General features: G+C 40.0%; 1 protein-coding gene and 1 long non-coding RNA gene across 3 annotated transcripts; one reads left to right on the forward strand and one right to left on the reverse strand.

The window, feature by feature from the left end:
- APIP (APAF1 interacting protein) lies at window positions 1-25,812 on the reverse strand. Of its 2 annotated transcripts, none has more exons than XM_081543451.1 (7): window positions 25,651-25,812; window positions 14,707-14,807; window positions 7,756-7,804; window positions 6,521-6,638; window positions 4,431-4,503; window positions 869-1,036; window positions 1-307 (listed from the first exon to the last, which is right to left on the reverse strand). In XM_081543451.1, exons 1-7 carry the CDS (start codon window positions 25,705-25,707, stop codon window positions 208-210), a joined length of 666 nt encoding a protein of 221 aa, XP_081399577.1. In that variant the 5' UTR covers window positions 25,708-25,812; the 3' UTR covers window positions 1-207. The 2 variants fall into 2 exon arrangements, with proteins under 2 accessions (XP_081399577.1, XP_081399576.1); XM_081543450.1 differs by having other exon boundaries at window positions 4,431-4,566.
- On the forward strand, window positions 6,697-10,423 carry LOC145526836 (uncharacterized). Its single transcript, XR_014069223.1, has 2 exons — window positions 6,697-9,104; window positions 9,757-10,423. It is a non-coding gene; the product is annotated as an uncharacterized LOC145526836 (long non-coding RNA).
- Window positions 25,813-25,827: the final 15 nt, after the last annotated feature.

The following is a 25,827-nucleotide window of genomic DNA, read 5'->3' on the forward strand; positions in this document are numbered from 1 at the left end:
TTCATTATAAAATTTTTATTTCATTGCATTGTCATTTAAAATTATAAGAACGTAAGCAAATATCACCCAGTGTCAGAAGATCTGCAGAGTTTAGTGACAAATCAAAAGTTTCATAGATACTTTCAATTCATTTAAAAAAACAGTCATGTCATTTATGTAATAATTAAGATAAACTTTATCTCTCTATACAGTAAACGTCCACTTGACTTATACAATTTCATTTTCCCCAGCGGGAAGCTGTGTAGGGTCCAGCCCTACTTGCTTCATTGATACAGCAACATCAAACAAATAGTCGTAACATTCACACCTGTTTAGAAAAATAAAAAGCAAAAAGCATTAAAAGTGTTTAGTCAGAGTTCACCCCTTCTAATAATCGCATTTTTCCTCTGCATCAAGTGAACCCTGTTCCCAGTAATTTTTTTCCTCTCCTCAATTCTATGCAAAGAATTTCTTGTCTCTTAACATTATTAAAAAAAGGAATCATACCATACCATGCCACCATACTATATACTTCTCAGGAAATAAAAGAGAGTTTAAAATATACTACTTAACTAAATTTAAATTTTTTATTATGTGCCATTTTTGTAAATAAACGTAGCAAATCATTCTAGCCCTCAACTGAGAGAACAAGAGCTGTTGCTCCTTCTTTATATCAAAGACCACAGTGCCTTGCCAAATAACAGCTGATCTGAAAATTATTTCTTAACAAAATAATATAGAATATAAATAAAATATCTAGAAATAATAACGATAAGCTATCAAATCGGTTTAAATTCAGATTAAACCAATTTGACCAGTGACACACCAAAAAAGTCATACTTCTTTAAAGTGTGGTGACTGGCCCCAGTGTTCTCTGGTTTACACTTACATGGTTTTAGCCTTCTCCCACGTCTCTCCCCAGACGTAGACTCCATGCCGTCTGACTAGCACTGCGCAGGAGTCTGGGTAATCATTCATTGCCTGAGCCATGCGCTCTTTGAGGTCCTTCTCCTCAGGTGTATTCTCAATAATAGGTACTACTAACATATCGTCATATCTGTAAGACAAAACATGCCGTTTGTTCTCCTTTTTAAAACATGTATGGATGTGAGAGTTGGACTATAAAGAAAGCTGAGGGCTGAAGAGTTGATGCGTTTGAACTGTGGTGTTGGAGAAGACTCTTGAGAGTCCGTTGGACTGCAAGGAGATCCAACCAGTCCATGCTAAAGGAGATCAGTCCTGGACGTTCATTGGAAGGGCTGATGTTGAAGCTGAAACTCCAATACTTTGGCCACCTCATGCAAAGAGCTGACTCATTTGAAAAGATCCTGATGCTGGGAAAGATTGAGGGCAGGAGGAGAAGGGGACAACAGAGAATGAGGTGGCTGGATGGCATCACTGACTCAATGGACATGAGTTTGGGTAAACTCCGGGAGTTGGTGATAGACAGGGAGGCCTGGCGTGCTGTGGTTCATGGGGTCACAAAGAGTCAGACACAACTGAGCAACTGAATTGAACTGAACTGATTCATATATAAAACTGATAACTTTTTCAAATAATAAGTTAGACATTCTTTTTATATCAGAGAAGCCACTCCAAATTATGAACAAGATGTTGCATGTTAGTCTGTGTATCCTGCATGAACAACTATATCAAAAGACGCCTTGGGATTCTGGCAGGCATTGTTCTAATCCTAAGTAGAAGTGGCAGAAATTTGTACAGGATACCAACACCTAACAAAGAAATTATCAAGATCATACAACTATTTCTGTGAAGCATAGAGAATCATAATGTTTTGAACATAGGAAGGATTAACAACTGAACTACTTAAAGCAGGAATTTCCCAACAGTACGAAATCATTTTATTCTATCTCTGCAGGACCCCAAAGTGTATTGGATAGGCAAATAAATAAATAGATGTGTGGTTTATGGTCCTGGGATAGCAAAAACCTTTGGAGAGAACCATTAAGGGTATGATAACATTTTTAGAAAGTTCTCAAATCTGTGATGTTAGAACTTATTTTTACCTTATTTTTAGTAAGTACATGTGATGAAATCAAAATATGCAGTTTTCATTTTTTGTTTCTGTAATAATACTTAAGCAAATAATTTGTCACTGGTAAAGTTACAACTATTGCTGAGATCATTTACAACCAATCAAAACTCAGACATATTTTCCTTTAAACATGAACTTCTCTTGCCTTGTTAATGTATCATCTGCTTTTTCACCCCCTCTGTAATGGCTACATTTAACCAAAATAAGTTCTATCAATAAACTATCAGAAATTACTACTTTAGGGAAGGTACAGAATAAATAGCTGCTGCTGCTGCTGCTAAGTCGCTTCAGTCGTGTCCGACTCTGTGCAACCCCATAGACGGCAGCCCACCAGGCTCCCCTGTCCCTGGGATTCTCCAGGCAAGAATACTGGAGTGGGTTGTCATTTCCTTCTCCAGTGCATGAAAGTGAAAAGTGAAAGTGAAGTCGCTCAGTTGCATCCAACTCTTAGCGACCCCATGGACTGCAGCCTACCAGGCTCCTCCATCCATGGGATTTTCCAGGCAAGAGTACTGGAGTGGGGTGCCATTGCCTTCTCCGGAATAAATAGCAGTCATGTGATAAAGAACTTGGCCAATCATTATCATTAACAGAATGAGGTTGCCCATTATTTCACTTAAATAAAACAGAGGTAATTATAAAGTATCCTTAAACATGGAAGGAAAAATTGCTAGTTGCAAGTCTTTCCTAGTATTGGCCATGAAAACCACAAATTTATATTTTCCTCTACCACACACCAAACAGTCAGAAATAGCTCCAGGTGCAAAATAATTCCACAGTAAAAGAAGACCTGAAAGCTAATCCAGTCCGATCTACTCCTTTTACTGGAGCAGAGCTGGGGGTAGTCCTCCAACCAAAGAGTGTTCTTTTCACCCTTCCATAGGCATTCACTTTCAAAAGGGAGAACAATTACATTTAACATGGTCACCTCCCCAGTAAGAATTAGGCATTTGAAAGTTACCATTATTTTTAAGATGCACTTAAAATTTTTAAAAAGTAGAGAATGTAAAAATTCCATCCTTTTTCCTACTTCATCCAGTTTTTTTTGCCCCTTCTTTTGACCAGATACTTAAGATTCTACCCAAAACCTGATGAAGTACCACTGCCCATGAACTGTGATAATGATCCTGTTACTGATTTACCAGCCAGGGTCAAACAGAATTGCAAAAACATCTCAAAAAACTTTGTACTCTTTAAGTTCCAAAACATTCAACATAATACACAAAAAGTATATATACTGTGATGCATAACAAATGGCATCTTTGCATTTGCATCATTCTTTTTTCCACAAATTCCAAAGGCTCTCTGCTGTGCTCCGCTCCTCTACCCACCGTTTCATGTTCTTCTGACCTATTTTTATTTCTTCACTGAAGCAATCAAATGCCGATGAAATTGATAGCACACAAATGCCTCTCCTTCAAGACCCAGATGTGGAAAAGGCAGTATGTGGCTATGCTTTAGAATGTACACTTTCATAATTTAAATATTTAACTTCTGTAAGTAGGTGTTTCTCAGTGCTGAGGAATGCTTTAGGTGCACAATAAATATTAACTAAAATCAAGTCAAATGAACTTCTCGGCACACTAATTTAAACACGTACTGTCTATTACGTGCAGTAGCAGTAACATACTGCTGTAAGAACACTTTAGTGAAACTGGCACCCTTTTCCTCTCAACAAGACAAAGTGGATTCAGCCCCTTTAGGAAATTAAGAAGGGTGAAGGTTCATGAACAAGAATGCCCAAACATTCAGATGAAATGCTGAGCCTGTCCCTGAGTCCCAGGAACATGTTTCTTCATGTCACTATATTCTAGATTGATGAATAATGGCTACATTTTTGTGGGCTGGTAGATTTAGCTGATTTTGTCTAAAGGGCCTCTGTTCTATATTATCTATGCCCCTTTCCACACTGAAAATTATAAGCATATAGAGATCTAAATTAAAATAATTATACTTTTTTAAAAAATGAAAATTTTACAGAAATACTGCATGAAATCCAAATGAAGCATAAACTTCAGTTAGAGCTGAAACTTCCTGAAAACAAAGTGGAGGTGAGGAGCACTTATTCTTGGGTTGTTTCAACAGAGGAACTCAGTCTTTCCGTCTCTACAGAAATCGCAGCCAAGGCCTTTTCTTTTCACTCCAACAAACATTTCGTTATTCATATTGGCAATAATTTACCAAGGCTGGGTTGGGAATGGGGAGAAGGAAGGGAGGCATCTGATATGTGTCACTGAGAATAGATCAGCAAGTATAATATTAAGTGGGGTATTAACTAACACAGATCCATAACACTGCATTAAATACATACAAAGATCAGGATCCCGTTTATCACACGAAGGGGAAATACTGTTCAAATTATTTAAGCAAAAAAAAAGGGGGGTGGTGGAAATACCTGTAATACCCTCCTGAGGTACATTTCTTTATTCCTTTGATCATCTCTTGATGTGTAATTTTAAATTCCTTTCCTGGGAAGACAAGGGTGGCCATGACAGCAGCTTTAGAGTGGGTATGGATCACAGCGCCTGCTCCTGGGGTGGGGGTGGGGGGGAAGATTATAGTCACATGCTCAGTGAAAAGTAAATTACCTTTTTTAAAGAGTTTATATACACACACACACACACACACACACACACACATTTATATATGGTTATGGACTTGTTTTTTTTGGCATGGAATAATAAGTTGGCAGTGGGTAGGAGAGGAGGAAGGGAGGTAGGAAGAGAAATACTAATAGACGAGTCAGAAAGAGAAAAGAAACATTCAACTTTATCCAGCAAGTGGACAATGCGTGCAATATTTTATACATGCTCAAAAGCATTTTTCAGATGGTCTGAAGTACAGCTATTATAATAATGGAGATCATTATCATAATACTATGACCACTCAATTAGGGATTCCTATGTCTCCTTTAATGGAGAAGGCGATGGCACCCCACTCCAGTACTCTTGCCTGGAAAATCCCATGGACAGAAGAGCCTGGTAGGCTGCAGTCCATGGGGTCGCAAAGAGTTGGACACGACTAAGCGGCTTCACTTTCACTTTTCACTTTCATGCATTGGAGAAGGACATGGCAGCCCATTCCAGTGTTCTTGCCTGGAGAATCCCAGGGATGGCGGAGCCTGGTGGGCTGCCATCTCTGGGGTCGCACAGAGTCGGACACGACTGAAGCGACTTAGCAGCAGCATGTCTCCTTTAAAGATGTTTTCTCTTTGTATCATCACAACAACCATCTCTCTCATTTAACGGTCAAGACTGTGAGGCTCAGAGATTGTTAAATAACTTATCCACAATTATTTAACTACACTGTCCAAATTTAGACAGTAGTTGAAAATTTGGATTTGAACCCAGGTCGGTCTGACCCTTGATCAAGATAGGCTTTATAGTGTAGGCCACATCTTGGTGACGTAAGGGATGATTGGGATTTTAAGATACAGATGCAATGGGTTTACCTAAAAAAGAATTTGTATGTTATAAAACTCAGTAATGGCCATTTTTGCAACCGGAAGTTTATTTAGCTTTTCTGCTAGGAAAGATTCTTCAGGCTGGCAGAATCTGCTGCTGAAGTTTCACTCTGTCAATAGTAGCTGGTGATGTCTGGCAACAGAACATAGCATGATTATTCACTGTATACTGATTTCATTCAGGGGCTATACTAAAGCATGGTCTTTATGACTTCGTTGCAATGGCTAAGTCATTACTTCAGTTATACTTTCTTATTTTTACAGTGTCCTTTAGGTTCAACCTTTCTGGGTTAGTTTTCTACCACAATTTGTGGGAATTACTAATAAAATGAGCCGTACTTTTGTCATAGAGTAAATTTTTCAAAAAAGAGGATCACTCCCACTGAAGTGAAGGAAAGACCATGATTTTCCCTCCTTTGTAGTTTGATTAACTTCTGCTACAAGTTCGCAGAGGTATAACTCTAAGCTCAGAGTAGGAACTGGATTGTATATATAATAGTTAGTTGGTTACTGTGACAATCTAGTGGAGTCATACTCATCTAGATTGGAATTCTGGCCCCAATACTCACTAGCTGTTTATTTTGGGAAAATCTTCCCAGAGCCTCTGTCCTCTCATGTATAAAATGAAGTACCAATGGGCCTTCCATGGAGGCTGATGTGAGGACTGAATCAGTTTACACATTTAGAATTCTTGCACATAGCAGGTATTTAAGAAATTTGAATTACAACAATAATTGCCATTATTTAGGGAGGAGTTTTATTGTTTAGTCACTAAGTCATGTCTGACTCTTTTACAGTCCAATGGATTATAGCCTGCCAGGACTATAGTCCATGGATCTCCCAGGGAAGAATACTGGAGTGGGTTGCCATTTCCCTCTCCAGGGCATCTTCCCTACCCACGGATTGAACTTGTATCTCCTGCATAAGCAGGAGGATTCTTTATCACTGCGCCAACCAGGGAAGCCCATTTAGGGGAGCCTACTCTGCACATATTCTTTATGTTAAGTACATTTTCTACCGACCTCTCATTGTGTAAGCATTCATGAAAAGAGGAGTACACTGGCTTTTTTTAAGATTCTTAGATGGTGGAGGTCCACTTATGTCCTTTTCATTGATGTCACAAACAAACATGTCTTCAGGCTTTTTAGAGAAGGAAAAAGAAAAGAAAAAGGTTCATAAAATATCAATGAGAAATGTCTTCTTTCTTGTTTTATATAGTGTATATACAGAGTGTTAACATGCGTGTAACTCATTTTAAATATTTATATAATTATAGTTTCTTCCTCAAAAATATGTAGCCATTTTGAGAAATAAAAAAATGTTTTCTACTAACCAAAATAATCTCAAAAGAGTTAAAAAAATCCACCTTTAGAATGTGAAGAAAAAAACTGATATGGAAAATTTAATATGCAAGTATGAGGTTATCATTTCATTGATTTAATTTCTCAGTTTTGCCATGTAATTTCACAACTATATTTCAGAGAGACTATATAATCACTATTTTAAGATGGGTATTATAATTTTTTTTCATATTTCATAATATAAGAGGAAAAATAGAGAATAAAATTTTCTTATTCCTTGAGAATCTTACCTGGTACTCAGAAATGCTAATCTTGATGAGGCACATTAGTTTTTAAGATCTAAGGAATTATGTAGATCCACAGGTTTTTCCTAGTAATACACGCATATTTCTGACTTGTAACTTTCATTTGCCAGGGTTTACTATAAACTACAATATAAATTCTTTATTAATGAAGCATTATGCCTTAGATACAATTAAGTATTATGTAGTTGTTTTAACTCTATTCTGGGTATCATTCTAGGGTTAATACAGAAGGGGTCTTCTCAAAATTTTGCAACGAAGTTTTATAACTCTGGAAGAGCTTTGCCATTATTAAATATGAGTCAACTTGGTCCATTTGGTCCAATCTGATTACCCTATTAGCCTGATAAAGATGGTGTTATAATCCTGCAAAGTTATAATCATTTTTTATTATGACTTAAGACTGCACTATTCACTTTTGCCCTCTAGAGGCTGAAAGAAAATTTAGGACACTTGGTGACACGCAGGATCATTACCACCTTAAAAAAATTTAGTAGTTACTTAACAAATGTTTGTTGATTAGTTATTTAAATTATCACAATATAATTTCCCTTCAAAACTAAGATTTCTTTTAATATTAATTCCGTTTCACAAAACAATAATCAGGTAGAGAAGAGCAGACATTTAGGCTTAAGAAGGATCCCTTTACCATACCTGAATCCGTTCCTTTTGCACTCCTGAAGGAGCAATGTAGATTTCATTGCTGGTGATACAAAATATAGAAATTGGTATTTATTTAACTCTAATGTTCTGCTTTTGCAAAAAGAAAAGTGTATCCTTGCAGTCCAATCGTTAATCATCTTTATAAATCAAGTCATACAAATAGCAGCTTTATTCAATCAATGGAATAGGCTATGTAGCAAGAGCAGCAAGCTACTTTAATGTCTTTATAACACTGGTGACACAATAAAATGTTGATAGTTGCTCTGTCTTCTACATTTTCATATAAAGTTCTTTATTTCTTTTTATGGTGTAAAATTAATGGTAACCAAGCTTTCATCTAGTTAGGATAAATACAAATCTGAAAACACAAATCTTTAGCATCTTTAAGGATCAATAAGCAGAGTTGATCTTGCTAGACATGGAACACAGTAATTCTAAAATCCAATCAGAGGAAAATATGCTCACTCAAAGTCTTGCAAGGAATCAGGTTTAATTTTATTGTTTGAAAGCCTCTTATTACAAAACATGAAGTTCAGAGACCTCTGCTGGATGGCTGGTTAAATTACAGCTTTAACCCTGGGCTACTTTTTGGGTGGAACAGGATGCTTCCTAGTTGAAAAATACTTCTATCTTGTGAAAACACATGGTAACAAAGCTAAAACAATTGCAGAAAGTTAAAAATGTAAAAGGCATGGTTACATCTGGAGATCTCTGTTATACAGACGTTATAAGGGAGGATGCTACAGCATTACCACAAGGTGCTTTCAAATTAGATTTAGAAATTAATTTCAAAATCTTCTCTAAATTCTCTCCACTCTCAACAAAGGTCCTCTGGCTTGTGTATCAGTTTCAGTTGCTGCCAGAGGGTGTTAAAGAGCTGCCACATAATGCAAACGAAGGAAATTATCAGCACCTGCATGCTCCAGCTTCTGCCACTGAGGCATGGACTAGGGACACTAAATAAATATTCACTGTTTCTGAAGGAGACTCCCAGGGCTTCCCAGGTGGCACTAGAGGTAAAGAGCCCACCTGCCAATGCAGAAGATGTATGAGACCCGGGTTCAATCCCTGGTTAGGGAAGATCCCCTGGAGGAGGGCATGGCAACCCACTCCAGTATTCTTACCTAGAGAATCCCATGGATAGAGGAGCCTGAGGGGCTACAGCCCACAGGGCTGCAAAGGATCAGATAGGACTGAAGCAAATTAGCATGAACACACAAAAGAGACTCACAGACTTAGAGAACAAACTTACGGTTGCTGGGGGAAAGGATGGGGGAAGGGACAGTTAGGGAATTTGGACATGTACACACTGCTGCTGCTGCTGCTAAGTCGCTTCAGTCGTGTCCAACTCTCTGCGACCCCACAGAGGGCAGCCCACCAGGCTCCCCCGTCCCTGGGATTCTCCAGGCAAGAACACTGGAGTGGGTTGCTATTTCCTTCTCCAATACATAAAAGTGAAAAGTGAAAGTGAAGTCGCTCAGTTGTATCCAACTCTTAGCCCAACCCCATGGACTGCAGCCTACCAGGCTCCTCCGTCCATGGGATTTTCCAGGCAAGAGTACTGGAGTGGGGTGCCATTGCCTTCTCTGCATGTACACACTACTGTATTTGAAATGGATAACCAACAAGAACCTACTGTATAGCACATGGAACTCTGCCCAATGCTATGTGGCAGCCTGGATGGGAGGGGAGTTTGAAGGAGACTGGATACGTGTATATGTATGGATGAGTCTATCTGCTATCCACCTGAAACTATTACAACATTGTTAATTGGCTATACTCCAATATAAAATAGTTAAAAAAATATCAACTGTTTCCCACAGAAAATGAGGATGACTGGCTATACTGCATCAAGCTGCTGAAGCTGGGGTTACAAATAAAGCTATAGTCTTGGAACTGACAAAATGTAAGGAAGTTCCTTTAAGGTCTACTCATAAATTAAGGTCTAGAAAATAAATGCCGGATATGAAAGTGAAAGTGTTAGTTGCTCAGTCGTGTCTGACTCTTTGTGATTCCATGAAACTGTAGTCTACCAGGCTTCTCTGTCCATGTAATTCTCCAGACAAGAATACTGGAGTGGGTAGCCATTCCCTTCTCCAGGGGAATCTTCTTGACCCAGGGATCAAACCCAGGTCTTCAGCATTGCAGGCTAACTCTTTACTATTTGAGTCACCAGGGAAACCCAAAATGCCTGATAAAGGGAGTAAAATCCAAAGCACAGTAAGCTTTGTTCAGGCATTCATTTTCACAAAGTAGTTACTGCTTTAGAACTTTGTTGGCTAAGAAAATCATACAGTGGCATTCCTCTGGAACCAGCGGCAATGCATAGGGATCATATTGTTAAAAAGGACTCCTTATAAATACCAGAGATCCAAATCTTTTGTCCTCATGTAACATGAAGAACATGAAAGAGACCCTGGAATCATGTGTGGTACATAGTCCAATCACCTCTGCTGGTAAGTGGACTTGTAGGTCTTCTCATGCAGGAAGATATTTTGCAGCCCTGGGAAGAGACCCAGATAAAGTTTACAACAGTCTACTGTAAATAAGCCCTCAGTAGTGAAAGCATGGAATCCTAACCACTGGACTGCCAGGGAATTCCCTGGTATGCTAAATCTATTTTTATTACTACCTTTGTAAAATTATGGCCAACCTAGATAGCATATTTAAAAGCAGAGACATTACTTTGCCAACAAAAGTCCGTCTAGTCAAGGCTATGGTTTTTCCAGTGGTCATGTATGGATGTGAGAGTTGGACGGTGAAGAAAGCTGAGCGCCGAAGAATTGATGCTTTTGAACTGGTGTTGGAGAAGACTCTTGAGAGTCCCTTGGACTGCAAGGAGATCCAATCAATCCATCCTAAAAGAGATCAATCCTGGGTATTCATTGGAAGGTCTGATGTTGAAGCTGAAACTCCAATACTTTGGCCACCTCATGCAAAGGGTTGACTCATTGGAAAAGACCCTAATGCTGGGTAGGATTGGGGGCGGAAGGAGAAGAGGACGACAGAGGATGAGATGGTTGGATGGCATAACCAACTCGATGGACATGGGTTTGGGTAGACTCCGGGAGTTGGTGATGGACAGAGAGGCCTGGCGTGCCGCAATTCATGGGGTCGCAAAGAGTCGGACACGACTGAGCGACTGAACTGAACTGAACTTGTAAAATAGAAATCAGTTGAGACTTTGGTCAATTTTGATTAAACAATTAGCTAAATGGATTTTAGAAAAAAATATATTTATACCTACAAGGAAGGAGATATCCGGATAAAAATACAAAGATGATAGAGCTTTTATTTTGGGAAGGACACATGCTAAAGACTAAAAGTAAAGTATTTCTTGGGACTGTAAGCCACAAACAGAAAGCATGTGGAGTTTCAAGGTATTACGTTGGGAATTTATTTTCTCCACACTCCCTGCTCTTTCACTATGTGGTGAGCAGGGGGACAAAAAGCAAGGGTTCATAATACGTGTACATGTACTCCTTCTACTCTTATTTACTTAAAAAAGTCCTGTAAATCTTACTATGCTTCAGTTATCTTGTCTACAATATGGGTTTATTCACTTTAATTCTAGTAGCGTACAACAGGGTTAGTGTTTCTGACACACAGAAACATTATGCTGTGAGAACAGGAAATGTTAACTGTGAAAGGTAGGAGCCCAACCTAAACACCATGGCTGCTAAGTATTCTGGAATAGCCTTGACTATTGTTATTTTCTTGGTCCTCCATTTCTTCCTTCTGATTTAACACTCATCTGTGTCTTAAGCTGTCTTTTCTTGTTTGGCACCATACATCAGGAGCATATAAAACGGACTGATAGCAGCCAAACCTTGGAAATGTAAATAATTTCATTTTCTCCAAAGGGCTTATCGCCACACTTACTATGGAAACATAATCTATTGGGTTTGTGCTTCATTCCAAATATAAGTGCTCTGAAGCATCAGAAAAAAACTTTCACTAACATGAGAATATTAATATCATTGATAAAATTATTGATATGGGTCTACAAACTCATTTAAATATTAGGGAGAAAATTCAACATTTTACTACAAATTACCCATTTTACTCTATAAAGCACAAATTTAGTAAGATCCCAAATGCAGTGCGGAGAAGGCAATGGCACCCTACTCCAGTACTCTTGCCTGGAAAATCCCATGGACAGAGGAGCCTGGTGGGCTGCAGTCCATGGGGTCACTAAGAGTCGGACACGACTGAGCGACTTCACTTTCACTTTTCCCTTTCATGCACTGGAGAAGGCAATGGCAACCCACTCCAGTATTTTTGCCTGGAGAATCCCAGGGACGGCGGAGCCTGGTGGGCTGCCGTCTATGGGGTCGCACAGAGTGGGACACCACTGTAGTGACTTAGCAGCAGCAGCAGCAAATGCAGTGACATACAATAGTGGCTGTTTTCACCTGTGACCTCCAGGCGGCGCTCCTCACCTATTAAGAATCTAATAACAAGCATTTTACAAATACAATGCAACTTCCCTACAAATTGACTGCAATGCTACAAAGGCAATTAATTTTAAAATGTGCCCCTCAGTGCTTTAGCATAACCACACACAATTTTAGTGAATGGTTCTACATTTTAATTACATAGTCTTTTATATCTTTATGATAAAAAAAATTTCCTCTTGAGATCTGCAATGGCCCCTTGCTTACATTCTATTTTTAATTTTGCTATTTTTTTTTAAAGAGCCAGTTGGAAGTTATTTTAATTCAGTTTGGTAGAAAGCTCTGTTTCTTACATATGTACGTGTGTATGTATGTGTTCAGTTGCGTCCACCTCTGTGACCCCATGGACCGTAGCCCACCAGGCTCCTCTGTCCATGGAATTTTCCAGGCAAGAATACTGGAGTGGGTTGCCATTTCCTAATAGTGGGGATCTTCCTGACCCAGAGATCTAACCCGTATCTACTGTGTCTCCTGAATTGGCAGGCGGATTTTTTTTTATCACTGTACTGCCTGTGTGTGTGTGTGTGCGCGTGCGCTCAGTCATGTCCAACTCTTTGTGGCTCCATGGACCTGCCAGGCTTCTCTGTGCATGGAATTTGTGGACTGCAGTCTGCCAGGCTCTTCTGTCTGTGGAATTTTCAGGCAAGAAATACTAGAATGGGTTGCCATTTCCTACTCCAGGGGATCTTCTCGACCCAAGGATCGAACCTGAGTCTTATGCACTGGCAAGTGGATTCTTCACCACTGTGCCAGCTGGGAAGCCCTTATTCGTACATGTACAAACTAGTATTTCTGCCAATGCAATTAAAAAGCAGGTTACTAAAGGCAAGGTTTAGAATATGATTTATTATAAATAATACAGCTCAAAAACAAAATTACTAGGACTCAACTCCTAAATGAAAAAATGAAACAACTATAATACAAACAGGCTTCCCTGGTAGCTCAGATGGTAAAGCATCTGCCTGCAATGCAGGAGACCCAGATTCGATGCCTGGGTTGGGAAGATCACATGGAGATGGAAATGGCAACCCACTCTAGTACCCTTGCTTGGAAAATGTCATGGACTGAGCAGCCTGGTAGGCTACAGTCCATGGGGTCGCTAAGAGTTGGACACGACTGAGCGACTTCACTCACTCACTCACTCATAATAAAAACAAATGTTGTTACAGGACTTTGTTGTGAACAGGTCAACTTGAAAGTTTTGGCAAAATACTCTGAAAACCTGTGAAATACTGATTGACACACCAGCACTGGGTTGATGGTAAGAGGACCCATGTAATGGAGGTACCATGTACTACGCGGAACGGGACCTTTCCAGACCAAGAGCCTCCCTACATGTGAACTCTGACAGCTGTTGAGTAAGCCCTCTCCTACCGTTTCCCACAATTTAATTATATTTCATGAGTTTCTTGGTAATTTGAAGCAGATGAAGTTTCAATGGTATCATCTTGTGGTATGCCACAAAGTCCCTTTTGTCCAAAATATTCTGATTATGGAAACTCCCCTGGTGGTTCAGTGATTCAGAAGCCGTGCTTCCAATGCAAGGGGTGAGAGTTCAATTCCTAGTTGGGGAACTAAGATACTGCATGTTGCAAGGCCAAAAAAAAAAAAATGTTTACTGATTACATTACACATTTCATTCTTTTCTAAACAATGCAGCCTCCTTGGACGTGTTACTCTATATATTCAATATCACATAAATATTGTAGTAGTCCAATTTTGTTAAAGAAAGTGAATTAGTAAGGATAAAGAAATAAATCAAGTTACTCAATTTAATATTCAGCCTCCAGACAATTAATATTCCTAAAACATTTCAGGAGGAAAAATATTAATCCTGTTCCAGAAACACTTAAGGGAATGAGATTCTATAACCTTTATTTTCACTGTAAGTACGTTACTTATTTTTTCATCCTCTTAAAGGAATGACACTGAATAAATCTAATGAACAATTAAATATTATTTATTCCTTCTAGTTCAAGTCAAATACCTCTTGTTTTGTCCTGTAAGCAACATGGACCTGCAGGTATTAAGTCCATTAATTAACAATACATGCAAGTAGAAAGGCATATTGCCTTTTTTTACTCAAAATGTAATTTTTAGCATTTTTGGATGGTTAACAATCTGTATTTAAGTGATTCTGAAATATGTATCTGAACTTTTGAAACAAATCCTGTCTACCCAAAGGGGATTCTTTATAGTTCCAGACATGAACATATCCAGCAGCATGTTAGTTAACTTTGGTACTCCAAAGACTGAGGACCAAATTATTTGCATTACAAATTGTGGTTCTTAAGTCCACAGGTATTTATTATATATGCAACATCTGGAGTACACTTACTCCATTCGGTTATGCAAACACCTATTTCTCTATTTAGAAACTAAATACCTTGAGTACCATAAGAAACTGAACATCAGCTGTTCTTTGACATAATACACGTTAGGCTCTTGGTGGTCTACTTATATGGAGAATCAGCCAGGAACTTACCCATGCTTCAAGCTAATTCCTCCTCCGGTCCCAGTGACCCAGCCCAAATGGTAGAACTGCTTGCAAAGCTCTGGGATCAGGTATCTTGGATGTTCCTTGTCCTTAAAAAGAAGATAATGATTTCTAAATAGACATTATTTTATCAAGTAACTATTACAGTAAGTTACTTGATATCTTACTATAACATATATAATATATACTTACATACTATAATATACACTATATAATATATACTTACTATAATATATACTAGATATCTCTAGTAAAAAACCAATTTAAGGAAGTTTAAGAAAATCTACCACAGAGAGGGTACTTGTGAGGGAGAAAATTATTACAAAATATACTTTGTTTTTAATGTTTGGAAAGTGGATCTACCATATTGTTTGGCAAACTAGAATCATTCAGTCAAGGGCCACACAGTCCAATACTATGGAACAAGTTATAACAATGAGGTGGGGAAATGCCAGATTATGTTACAAAGTGTCTTACTGAAATGGTTGAAATAAAATAGAATCTAGTGCTGAAAGAGGCACATTTCAGTCTACCCAGAAGATTTCTTTAAACAAAACATCTTATTCAAAACACCTCATTAAAACATGATATACATGATATATACTATGATAGTTATTTGTCCATCTTCTCTGTGTTGGTTCAATTTTATCTTTTTTTCTAAAAAAAAATGTCCTTTTTCCATAGTAATTATACTGTTTTCTATTATTACAAAAGTGATGTATACTCATTATGGAATATAAGTCAAGAAAATGACATAAAAAGCACTCAGAAGCAATCATAATTAATATTTTCTAGGCCCCATTCTATGAAGATATATGTTGGGATAACATCTTACTGTTTAAGATGTTATATAAGTAATATATGAGATATAATTGACACATAACATTATGTTTCAGATGTACAACATGATGATTCCACATTTATATAGATGGTGAAATTACCAGCACAATAAATCTAGCTGAAATAAAAGCCCCACTTTTATATATGTCTGGTGATTATTTGTTTAGAAAGAGAAAGCATTTCCCCCTCTTTGGTAAAGCTAAAATGAACGAAAACAAAAACAATAATAAAGAAATACCATGCATTCCATTTTGGCAGTAATGATTTACAACCCTTACCTTGAAAACAACTAAAACAGCTGAATAAATTATTTTAAAAAATATTTCAAAATATATTGCTTAGCTGGCTTGAAAAGAAGGTTTCACAGGGGCCACTGAAGAAATGAGTGAGTCTACCTGGGAGGTAAGTGAGCTCTTATAACTTCCTTGAAGGCATTTGCAAAACTCTGGTGACCTAGTGCTTCAATTTTGATAGGTATGCAAGTCACTAGAAGCACAAGATAAAACTAAGGTGTGCTTAAAACGTGGCATCCAATAGAAAATCCCTTCATACACATGGGACCCCAAGGGACTACACTCTCCAGATTAAAGCGAACAAGAAAGATGCACTGTGCAGAAAGCACAGTCAGCAAACCTGCCTATAGAGATCTCAGCACTGGGTAAAGGGGAAAAAACATCTCTGAGTCCAAAGAGGGGTTTTTATTGAACAGACTACATTTTCAGCTACTTACATGGACATCTGAAATTATGGTATTTTCCCATATTCACTGTTAATATTTTACATAACGTATTTTATTTTAGATAAGTATTGCTAATGATAATTTGATGGAGCAGACTTAAGAATATAAAATTAAGGATATGGGAAAGTTGACATTTTTTAAAGTTCTGATTCAGCACAGGCTTCAGGGTGAATTGCTTACATGACCTTGGGCCTCAGTTTTGTTGTTGTTTAGTTGCTCAGTCATGTCTGGCTCTTTTGTAACCCCATGGACTGTAGCCTACCAGGCTCCTCTGTCCATGGGATTCTCCAGGCAAGAATACTGGAGTAGGCTGCCATTTCCTTCTCCAGGGGCTCTTCCCTACCCAGAGATCGAACCGGTGTCTCCTGCACTGGCAGATGGATTCTTTACCACTGAGCCACCAGGGAAGCCCAGTCCTCAGCTTACTCATCCTTTAAACGAGAACATGCTGAGGATTAATGGATATATCTGATCCCAAAGAAAGATAATGCCAAAGAATGTTCAAACTACCACACAACTGCACTCATCTAACACGCTAGCAAAGTAATGCTCAAAATTCTCCAAGCCAGGCTTCAGCAATACGTGAACTGTGAACTTCCAAATGTTCAAGCTGGATTTAGAAAAGGCAGAGGAACCAGGGATCAAATTGCCAACATCTGCTGGATCATCGAAAAAGCAAGAGAGTTCCAGAAAAACATCTACTTCTGCTTTATTGACTATGCCAAAGCCTTTGACTGCGTAGATCACAACAAACTACGGAAAATTCTTAGAGATGGGAATACCAGACCACCTGACCTGCCTCTTGAGAAATCTGTATGCAAGTCAAGAAGCAATGGTTAGAACTTGACGTGGAACAACAGACTGGTTCCAAATTGGGAAAGGAGTACATCAAGGCTGTATATTGTCACCCTGCTTATTTAACTTATATGCAGAGTACGTCATGCGAAATGTCAGGCTGGGTGAAGCATAAGCTGGAAACAAGATTACTGGGAGAAATATCAATAACTTCAGATATGCAGATGACACCACCGTTATGGCAGAAAGCGAAGAGGAACTAAAAGCCTCTTGATGAAAGTGAAAGAGGAGAGTGAAAAAGTTGGCTTAAAGCTCAACATTCAGAAAACAAAGATCATGGCATCTGGTCCCATCACTTCATGGCAAAGAGATGGAGAAACAGTGGCAGCCTTTATTTTGGGGGGGGGGGGGCTCCAAAATCACTGCAGATGGTGACTGCAGCCATGAAATTAACAGACGCTTGCTCCTTGGAAGAAAAGCTATGACCAACCTAGATAGCATATTAGAAAGCAGAGACATTACTTTGTCAACAAAAGTCCATCTGGTCAAAAACAGAGAGTCAATTCCTAGGCAGATTGATAAGAAGTCCAGGGGGTCCCCAAGGAAAGAGGGGTCTGGAATTCTCAAGGAGGAGGAAAGGACAAACTTTGGGTTTTTTTCTTTTTTCTCTCTACATTCCTTAGTCTTAGTCACATAAAATTTTCTTTTTTCTTTAAGCCTGGAACTGATGATTACACAACTCAGTTTAAACTGCACTAGGGATTATATAACAACAATGTATCCTACTTGAGGACAGTTTCCCCTTCATGAAAACCTTCTGGCTAATCCTGTTATCTTAAAATGCAAACTATAGAAGTGGGTCTAGTAAGATCTTTACAACCTTGAGACATTCTTTGGTTTATAAAGTATATAACTCCCTTGCTAACACTAGTGAGGGGGGCACTCCGGCCCCCTTCTGATGTCTGTGTCAGAAGCTTCCTCTGTCCCTTTTCTCACTTTAATAAAACTCTGCTACACAAAAGCTCTTGACTGATCAAGCCTGGTCCCTGGTCCCGAAGCTAAATCTTCTTCGGAGATCACGAATCTGCTATCGTTCACCAAAAGCTATCAAAGCTATGGTTTTTCCAGTAGTCATGTATGGACGTGAGAGTTGGACTATAAAGAAAGCTGAGCGCCGAAGAATTAATGCTTTTGAACTGTGGTGTTGGAGAAGACTCTTGCGAGTCCCTTGGACTGCAAGGAGATCCAACCAGTCCATCCTAAAGGAAATCAATCCTGGGTGTTCATTGGAAGGACTGATGCTGAAGCTGAAACTCCAATACTTTGGCCACCTGATGCAAAGAGCTGACTCACTGGAAAAGACCCTGATGCTGGGAAAGATTGAGGGCAGGAGGAGAAGGGGATGACAGAGGATGAGATGGTTGGATGGCATCACCGACTCGATGGACATGAGTTTGAGTAAGCTCCAGGAGTTGGTGATGGACAGGGAAGCCTGGCGTGCTGCAGTCCATGGGGTCGCAAAGAGCTGGAGACGACTGAGCGACTGAACTGAACTGATAATGGGTATAAAGCAGGCAGCACAGTGTCACCATGTTCACTTCCTCTCCACTTCAATAAATGAAAAAGTCCTCAATTAAAATGAATAATAAAGCTATGTTGTTTTTTCTTATATTTTTCCTTTTTAAATCCAGTCAAAATTACTGATGCCTTGTATAATTTGCTATTTCCTTTTTTAGGTATATAAATGATATTTTAATTACATATTATAATGCAGCCAATGAGAAGCCTCCTGCAGTTTTCAATCCTTAAAACCATCAATTTGGATAGCAAGTTGCAAACATTATAGGAAACAGCCTGTTATTAAGGGCCTCCCATTTCTCTTTTGTCTTTCCAGTACTGAGGTATTAGAACCATTAGCCAGCTTCCTGTTACAGGAATAACAATAAGGCAGTTTTGTTAGTAGAGCTTCATTCAAACCCACAAAATTACAATTTCAAAAAAATAATCACTTAGCAGCAGGAACCAAGAGAGGTATATTTACTAAAAATGCAGTCATTTAAGTTGCCCAGAATGGTAAGAAAAGTGAAAATCAGAATACATATTTTAATAAGAATTGGTAAGAAAGAAAAGATTTAGTCAATATTTAGCTTTCCCCTGAATGTCAACTGTATTACTTGTTTGTTATTGTTAAGTCTGATTTTTCACTTAGAATAAGGATTTTGAAAGATATGTTTAAAGATAGGGTGCAATCAACTTCTTACAGTAGAGCTTCCATACAGTTAGGGGGCAACATTTAACAGTATTTTGTAAAAATATATATATATGTTTTAAATTAATTTATTTAATTGGAGGCTAATTATTTTACAATATTGTGGTGGTTCTTGCCATACATGGACATGAATGAGCCATGGGTGTACATGTGTCCCCTCCGTCCTAAACTCCCCTCTCACCTCCCTCCCGACCCCATCCCTCTGGGTCGTTTTGTATATATATTAAAAACTAAGGCCTAAATAGTTTTTCAATCAATATTTCATTTCCCCAATTTTTCAATCTAGTTATTGTTGTGACCCAAGGACGAAAGAGCAGATAAAACCAAGGAAGATCTTGGACTGCAGGAACAGAAAAACCAGACCCTTATTGTCCTTCCCTCCTCCATGTTTTAACTATTAATGGATTTCAGGTCCTCCAGAGCAGTATAACCTGTCTCCCCTCCTGCCCCACAGGGAGAAGGTGTTTGCCTTCTCTTCGCCCCACCCAGTATACGTGCCTCATCCAATCAGCAAAGGACCCGCAAGACCCTTATCCCACTCCTTGTACCCTGGGTATAAAAGTGGACTAAGGACCCCGTTCAAAGTTGGTTCTCCCTTGACCTGGCCGGCTGTTCTAATAGCGTCTCCCACTCTAATAAACTTTATTTCCCTCTCAGTCTGTCTCATGTCTGGAAATTCTTTTCCAATCCAAGCCTAGACCACAACAGTTATTTTAAGGAAATCAGCCTTGAATGTCACTGAGATACCTGCTCACAACCAGCCATGGCTCTAATCTCCTCCATCTTTTAATTTAAGCATAATAGAAGCATGTATTTCTCAGAGGTTTTCCTGGGGGGGGACTCTCTTACAATCATAAAATGAACATCTGTCAAAGGCATTTTAGCCCATCAACTAATGAGGGAATCAAAAAGATGGTACAATTGTGTGTACCAAGGAGAATTCAAAACACATATACAGGAAAATAATCAGGAATCCTGGATTTACAAATAAATAGTAAAGAGAAACTGGATAATATCCACTACAGCAATAAGTTGAATCTCTCTCAGTTCAGTTCAGTCGCTCAGTCGTGTCCGACTCTTTGCGACCCCATGGACTACAGCATGCCAGGCCTCCCTGTCCATCACCAACCCCTGGAGCTTACTCAAACTCATGTCCACTGAGTTGGTGATGCCATCCAACCATCTCATCCTCTATCATCCCCTTCTCCTCCTGCCTTCAATCTTTCCCCGCATCAGGGTCTTTTCCAATGAGTCACTACTTTGCATCAGGTGGCCAAACTATTAGTTTCAGCTTCAGCATCAGTCCTTCCAATGAATATTCAGGACTGATTTCCTTTAGGATGGACTGGTTTGATCTTGCAGTCCAAGGGACTCTCAAGAGTCTTCTCCAACACCACAGTTCAAAAGCATCAATTTTTCATGCTCAGCCTTCTTTATGGTCTGACTCTCACCTTCATACATGACTACTGGAAAAACCATAGCTTTGACTAGATGGGCCTTTGTCAGCAAAGTAATGTCTCTGCTTTTTAATATGCTGTCTAGGTTTGTCATAGCTTTTCTTCCAAGGAGCAAGTGTCTTTTAATTTCAGCGCTGCAGTCACCATCAGCAGTGATTTTGGAGCCAAAGAAAATAAAGGCTCTCATTGTTTCCCCATCTATTTGCCATGAAGTGATGGGACTGCATGTCATGATCTTCGTTTTTTGAATGTTGAGTTTTAAGCCAACCTTTTCACTCTCCTCTTTCACTTTCATTAAGAGGTTCTTTAGTTCCTCTTCGCTTTCTGCCATAAGGGTGGTATCACATGCATATCTGAGGTTATTGATATTTCTCCCGGCAATCTTGATTCCAGCTTGTGTTTCTTCCAGCCAAGCGTTTCTCATGATGTACTCTGCATATAAGTTAAATAAGCAGGGTGACAATATACAGCCTTGACGTACTCCTTTTCCTATTTGGAACCAGTCTGTTGTTCCATGTCTAGTTCTAACTGTTGCTTCCTGACCTGCATACAGATTTCTCAGGAGGCAGGTAAGGCTGTCTGGTATTCCCATCTCTTGAAGAATTCTCCACAGTTTGTTGTGATCCACACAGTCAAATGCTTTAACATAGTCAACAAAGAAGCAGTAGACGTTTTTCTGGAACTCTCTTGCCTTTTCCATGATCCAACAGATGTTGGCAATTTTATCTTGTGTTCTTCTGCCTTTTCTAAATCCAGCTTGAACATCTGGAAGTTCACAATTCAGGTACTGTTAAAGCCTCTCATTGAAAAGATTAACACAGTCCTTCTGAAGGCTGGACATTCCCTTGGAGATTTTTGCAAGACTGAAGACCCATTCACTTCACTTCCCCACTGCACCTCCCTCTCCATTCTGCCTTTCGACTTTAGTTCCTCCTTGCTTCTTTCTCTCTAAACTATAAAAGAACCTGGCATCCAGACCCCAATAAGATGGTTATTTTGAGGTGCTAGCATGCCATATTATCAGGCTGCTGGCTCCCCAGTTAAAGTCTCTTCCTTGCCTCAACACCTTGTCTCTCGATTCATTGGCCTATTGTATGGTAAACAGAGCAAGCTTGGACTCGATAACACAAGGAGCCTGGCTTTAACTCTTGATATCCACTAGCTGAGTGCCCTATGGCAAGTCAGTGACTCTTTCTGGGTATCGAGTTCCTTATATTAATAATCTGGATGAGTGATTCCTAGACTTCTGAATTTCAAGACCAGTAGCTTTCGTTGCTGTTGTTCTTTAAATTTTAGGGACTGACATAAGATTGCCAAGTTACGGTATTAGTTATAATCATCTATTATCAAATTCTTCAAAGAAGAAAGTCCATGTTTAACATAAGAGTAGGAAGGATAATGTCAGAATAAAAGGCAGTCCTTTAAATTGAATGCAGTTAATTTTGTGGAATTCACTTTCCCATCATCCTAGCTTTTCTTACTTTATAATAGTAGAGTGTAAAGCTCTCATGGACTCATATTTGGCAAGGATGAACATTATCTTACTTGCCCTCTTTGCCTACCACTTCTCTGTTTCCCTCCAGCTTACCCTTCACTCTGTTTTTAGTACTAATATCATACACGACTTTGATGACTTAAAACTCCCTTCCTCAAATCATTTAATGCTCAAATACCATGTCCTGGGTCTGTTCTTTAAGTCCTTCTGCTTTCTTGCTCCAATTTAACTTTCAAATATTTTCTTTCCATTTTTTTACATAAATCTCTCAGTTCTAGTCCAGCTATGTAGTAATCAACCTCCAGGATGGCCCTTAATGATGATCCCAGCTTCCTGGTTTCCACATACTGGTGTAGAGTTCCATCCCAAATTGTATGGGGCTGGTCTGCGTGAAGACAGACTGAGACGTGATAGTATGTCACTTCTGATATCAGGTTACTAAAGACTACAGCTTCTGTCTTCTGTGCTCTCCTCTGGATCACCAGCTGCCATGTTACACAGTATTACCTACGCAGAAGATCATTCAGGGAAGAACTGAGGCTTGGGCCAATAAAATGGGAGGAACAGAGGCCTGCCAGTAACTTTGTGAGCTTGGAAGCACATCCCAGCTGCAGTCAAGGTTTGAATGCCTGCAGCTCTAGCTGACAGCTTGACTGACATCTCATGAGAAACTTTAAGCCAGAACCCTGAGCTAAATTCTCTTGCATTCCTAATTGTCAGAAACTGTGTGAGACAATGATTGTGTGTTATGCCTAAGTTTTGGAATACTTGCTATGCAGCAATAGATGACTAAGGCACATTATCTTGACAGCCAAGAATACATCTTTTTCTCTTTGCACTGTTATTGCTCATGCTGCATCTCCAATTATCCCAATTCTAGCCGTCAAATTCTTGCTTATCAGCCTTCACATCCACTTCCCCTACGATTCCTTCTCTCAACCTCAGGCAAAAGTGATCCTTCCTCAAACTCTGTGTCATGGCAATTGCCCTTTGTACCTTTTTTGTGTACCTACTGAATAGCCTTCTCATTCATTCACTTAACAAAGCTTTACTGAAGGCCCCAAAGAAATAAACATGAGTAAGATGAAATTCTTACCCTTGAGGGCTCAAACTCTAGTAATGAAATCACAAAACAATATATAACAAGATGGTCCAGGGCATTATGGGAGTAGAAGCTACTGGTGGAAGGGAGCAGGAGTTGGGAAAGACCACAGAGGAAGGGATGCTGAGCTAAGTTTTAATAAAGGATGTGGCAGAGTATGCAGGTATGTGAAGAGGAGAAAGGGCATTTCAGTCGGAGAGAACTCTAAGTACCTGCAACCAGAATTAGATACAGTGGAATGGAGGCAGGTAGGGATAAAGACTGTAAGGATCTTTCATGCCATGCACTGGAGTTTGGACTTTATGTTACATATGGTTGGTAACTGCTGAGTCATTTTAAGTAGAAGATGATTGGATCACATCTTGTTTTTGAAACATTTCTATAGGGGTAGTAAAGAGAAAAGGCTGAAGGATGACCAAGGAAGCAAAAGACCAGACTAGACCCAAACGGCTGTGCAAAACAGTTTCAAAAAGAAATTTTAAAGTGTGATGGTGGAGAGGATTTGGAAGATAAAGAAGTTCAAAAGGACAGGCTTTGGGTAAGAAAACTTAAAAAAAAGAGGCTTCAAGGAATTCTAAGTTTTCAGTTGGCTGAGTTGCTAAGTGGATAGTGATACCAGTTTTAAGTATTCCTTGCCTGTGTACCATGCATGAAACACTTCTGGGAATTCAGCCATGAACAAAACAAAGTCACTGAATTAACGGAATTTATACTCCAGGGGATAGTTTTTAAAAAGCTATGTTGACTGAAAAAAAAAAGGCACAACCTCAAAGTTAAGTTTAATTGGGGGCAAAATGAGGACTACAGGCAGGGAGACAGCCTCTCAGTTCTGAGGAACTGATCCAAAGTGGTGAGAAGGGAGGTCAGTAGATAAATTATTTTAGTGAAGGGGAGTTACACGGAATCAAGCCCACATTTTGGCCAAGGGTTGATGTTAATCACCAGAAGGTTGATGCTAGTCACGAGGAACAGACGTCTCCGTCAATTCTTTTAGTGCTTTTCTAGACAGGAGAAAAATGCAAGAAATTAAGACTCAAAAAATGTTCTCTTGAAAACAACTGTCTGACAGCCTGCTCTGCCAGTTTTTCCTAGAGTATCTCATTCCTGATCTCCGCTCTCTACTCCTTTCAGGGTGTGCTGAAAGTCAGTAACTCCAGCAGGTACTGACCAAACCCTTGTAGAGGCAGACAGTGGGCAAGTTTTTAAATGGCAGTGAAATGAGGAATAAACAAACTGTAGTACGCGGGAAGGAAAAGGCAATGGCACCCCACTCCAGTCTCTTGCCTGGAGAATCCCATGGACAGAGGAGCCTGGTGGGCTGCAGTCCATGGGGTCGCAGAGAGTCGGACACGACTGAAGCGACTTAGCAGCAGCAGCAGCAGCAGTACGTGGGAAGAAGAAAATAAGCGACTTTGCTAATCTGTGTTACGTCACTTATTCATACAATAGTGGATGCCAAGAATTTCCCAATAAAACCTGCCACGTTACTACTTTTTAATTGGGACCTTCAGTCCCAAGAGATAATAACAGGAGAAATAAAGGGGCGAGTTTCGGGGCGGGGGGGCTTTCCCTCTCTCCTCTTAATTAAGCAAGGCTTCTCACATTGTAATTGTTTATGCCTCTAGATCTCCTCCATACCCAAGGCCAAGCCCTTAATCATCACCCTGAGCACGTGGGTGTTCCTGAATGAAAAGGGATGCGCAGCCCAAGGGTGGATTTTCCTTTTTAAGATCATTCCATAATCAATCTAAACCGAGGCAGTCAAAGAGCAACTGCGCGAAGTAAAAGTGCTGGCTACAGTCCGAAGAGACGGCTCCGCGGACGTTTTCCCACTGCCTACTGAGCGGCAAACGAAGGGATGGATGGTCGCCAGGTCGCAGGAAAACAGCTGTAGAGAACGGTCCTAGCTCCAATTCCATTCCAGAGTTTCGCGTTTCCCCGAAGGTCTGTCTTTATGTTAAATGGTTTTGAAACACACATTAAAAACGCCCAATGCTCCCCCTCAGTTATTTTTCCCTTTTCAACGTCTGGTGCCCAGCCCTTGCCGCCGAAAAAACCCCAGCGCTGGAGCAGAGCTCGCCGTGTAGGCCGGGGCCTCAGGTCCACCCGCGGGGGGCAAGCGGCAGCGCACGGTGGTCGCGTGCGATCCGGCGCAAAGCCCCACCCGGCCGGCGCCCCGCTTCCGCCGCCGCCTCGCCTCCTGGGAATAGAGGGCACCGGCGGTTCCGCCCCTACCTGCGCGCCGCACTGCCATGAGCAACAGTCTCCCTCTGGAGCGTGAGAGCCAGACATGGCCGGGACTAGCGGTACCCGCGCCTGGCAACCTTCGCACGGCTCTGCTTCTAGCGCTCCGCCTGGGCCAACGCGACGAGGCCCGAACTGCAATCAGGCGGCTCTGAGGGCAGCCTGGGG

The sequence above is a fragment of the Giraffa tippelskirchi genome, chromosome 11 (assembly GCF_054371585.1).
Source record: "Giraffa tippelskirchi isolate mGirTip1 chromosome 11, T2T-mGirTip1v1.2.pri, whole genome shotgun sequence".
In the NCBI taxonomy this organism is placed as follows: Eukaryota; Metazoa; Chordata; class Mammalia; order Artiodactyla; family Giraffidae; genus Giraffa; species Giraffa tippelskirchi.

Bases quoted from the DNA above. Each gene is read 5' to 3' on its own strand.
- APIP (XM_081543450.1), bottom strand. From the start codon at position 25,707: ATGTCTGGCTCTCACGCTCCAGAGGGAGACTGTTGCTCATGGCAGTGC. The intron at 14,808-25,650 runs GTAGGGGCGGAA...CTTCTTTTTAAG, and splicing joins CATGGCAGTGCGGCGCGCAG to GACAAGGAACATCCAAGATA. The intron at 7,805-14,706 runs GTAAGTTCCTGG...TTGTATCACCAG, and splicing joins GGAATTAGCTTGAAGCATGG to CAATGAAATCTACATTGCTC.